The 1300-nt window shown below is 49.2% G+C and overlaps 1 gene segment (V, D, J or C); it reads right to left on the bottom strand.

Moving 5' to 3' along the window:
* Positions 1-353: 353 nt before the first annotated feature.
* Positions 354-902, bottom strand: LOC112616884. The segment is given in 2 exon segments: positions 354-683; positions 783-902. Coding segments are annotated over 2 exon segments (363 nt in total).
* Positions 903-1300: the final 398 nt, after the last annotated feature.

The following is a 1300-nucleotide window of genomic DNA, read 5'->3' as shown; positions in this document are numbered from 1 at the left end:
GGAACGTGCAGGGTTTGACCAATTCAGGCCTGCTGCCCTAGACATGCCTAGACAGAAGACACAATTGCTGTCACCAAGAAATCCTACACAGTGGAGTGTCCACGATCAGCTCCCCCAAAGTCCCAGATGAGGAAGGTGACACAGGCAGTCTCGGTAGATCCAGATCACAGATCTAGACAGGGTTCCTGGGGAAACTGTTAGATGGAGAAATTGCTAAGACTCTGAAAGGAAACCAGCCCTTAACCTTCCTGAGTAACTTGCCCCAGAACGAACCCTGTGCTCATTGGTCTTGAGTGCCCTCTGCAGCCCAGGCCCCTCCTGTCTTCCTGCAGGGACGTTTTTGTCTGGGCTCTCACTGACTTCCCCTCACTGTGTATCTTTTGCACAGTAATACAAGGCCATGTCCTCAGCTCTCAGCCTGTCCATTTGCAGATACAGGGAGTTCTTGGCGTTGTCTCTGGAGATGGTGAATCGGCCCTTCACGGAGTCTGCATAGTATGTGCTACCACTATTCCAGCTAATAGCAGAGACCCACTCCAGACCCTTCCCTGGAGCTTGGCGGACCCAGCCCATGGCATAATCATCAAAGGTGAATCCAGAGGCTGCACACGAGAGTCTCAGGGACCCCCCAGGCTGTACCATGCCTCCCCCAGACTCCACCAGCTGCACTTCACACTGGACACCTGCAAACAGAGATACACCCTGGTCAGAAACTGCCACACAGATCCACTGTTTCACTCATATTCACTCACACTCAACATCTCTATTTCTCCATGAATCACCTTTTAAAATAGCAACAAGGAAAACCCAGCTCAGTCCAAACTCCATGGTGAGTTCTCTGTGTTCAGTGCTGATCACTGAATGGAAACACCTGGGAATCTGAGGGCTGGAGCTCCTCTCCCAGGGCTGCAGGGTCAGGGCTAGGTTAGTTTTCATATAAGCAGAGGGAGGACCCTATTTGCATGTCTCCTACTGTATAATGAGATCTGTAAGGGATGCATCAGAGTGGGCTGTGTCCAAGAGTGGATGTGGGTGATTATACTTCGTAAGTAATTAATTCTCATCAGCCGTCATACTTTTACATGCACATGAAATATGTTCTTTGGGAGTCAACGTTTCCTTCATTTACAGATGTGAATGTAAACTCCCAAGCACGGAGGGGCCATGTGACATGTCTAAGAGCTCACATCTGGTAAGAGCCAGTCTCAGTATCTGGCCTGCGTTTCTCACAATTGGATCCAACTGTTCCCTAAATTAACTCTAGGAAAGAGCTAGAAATTCCAAGTGAGGTTTACAAAAC

This window comes from Theropithecus gelada, unplaced genomic scaffold (assembly GCF_003255815.1).
Source record: "Theropithecus gelada isolate Dixy unplaced genomic scaffold, Tgel_1.0 HiC_scaffold_12300, whole genome shotgun sequence".
NCBI classification, from domain to species: Eukaryota; Metazoa; Chordata; class Mammalia; order Primates; family Cercopithecidae; genus Theropithecus; species Theropithecus gelada.
The sequence above is the reverse complement of the archived record's forward strand: the minus strand, read 5'-3'. Positions and strand labels throughout refer to the sequence as shown.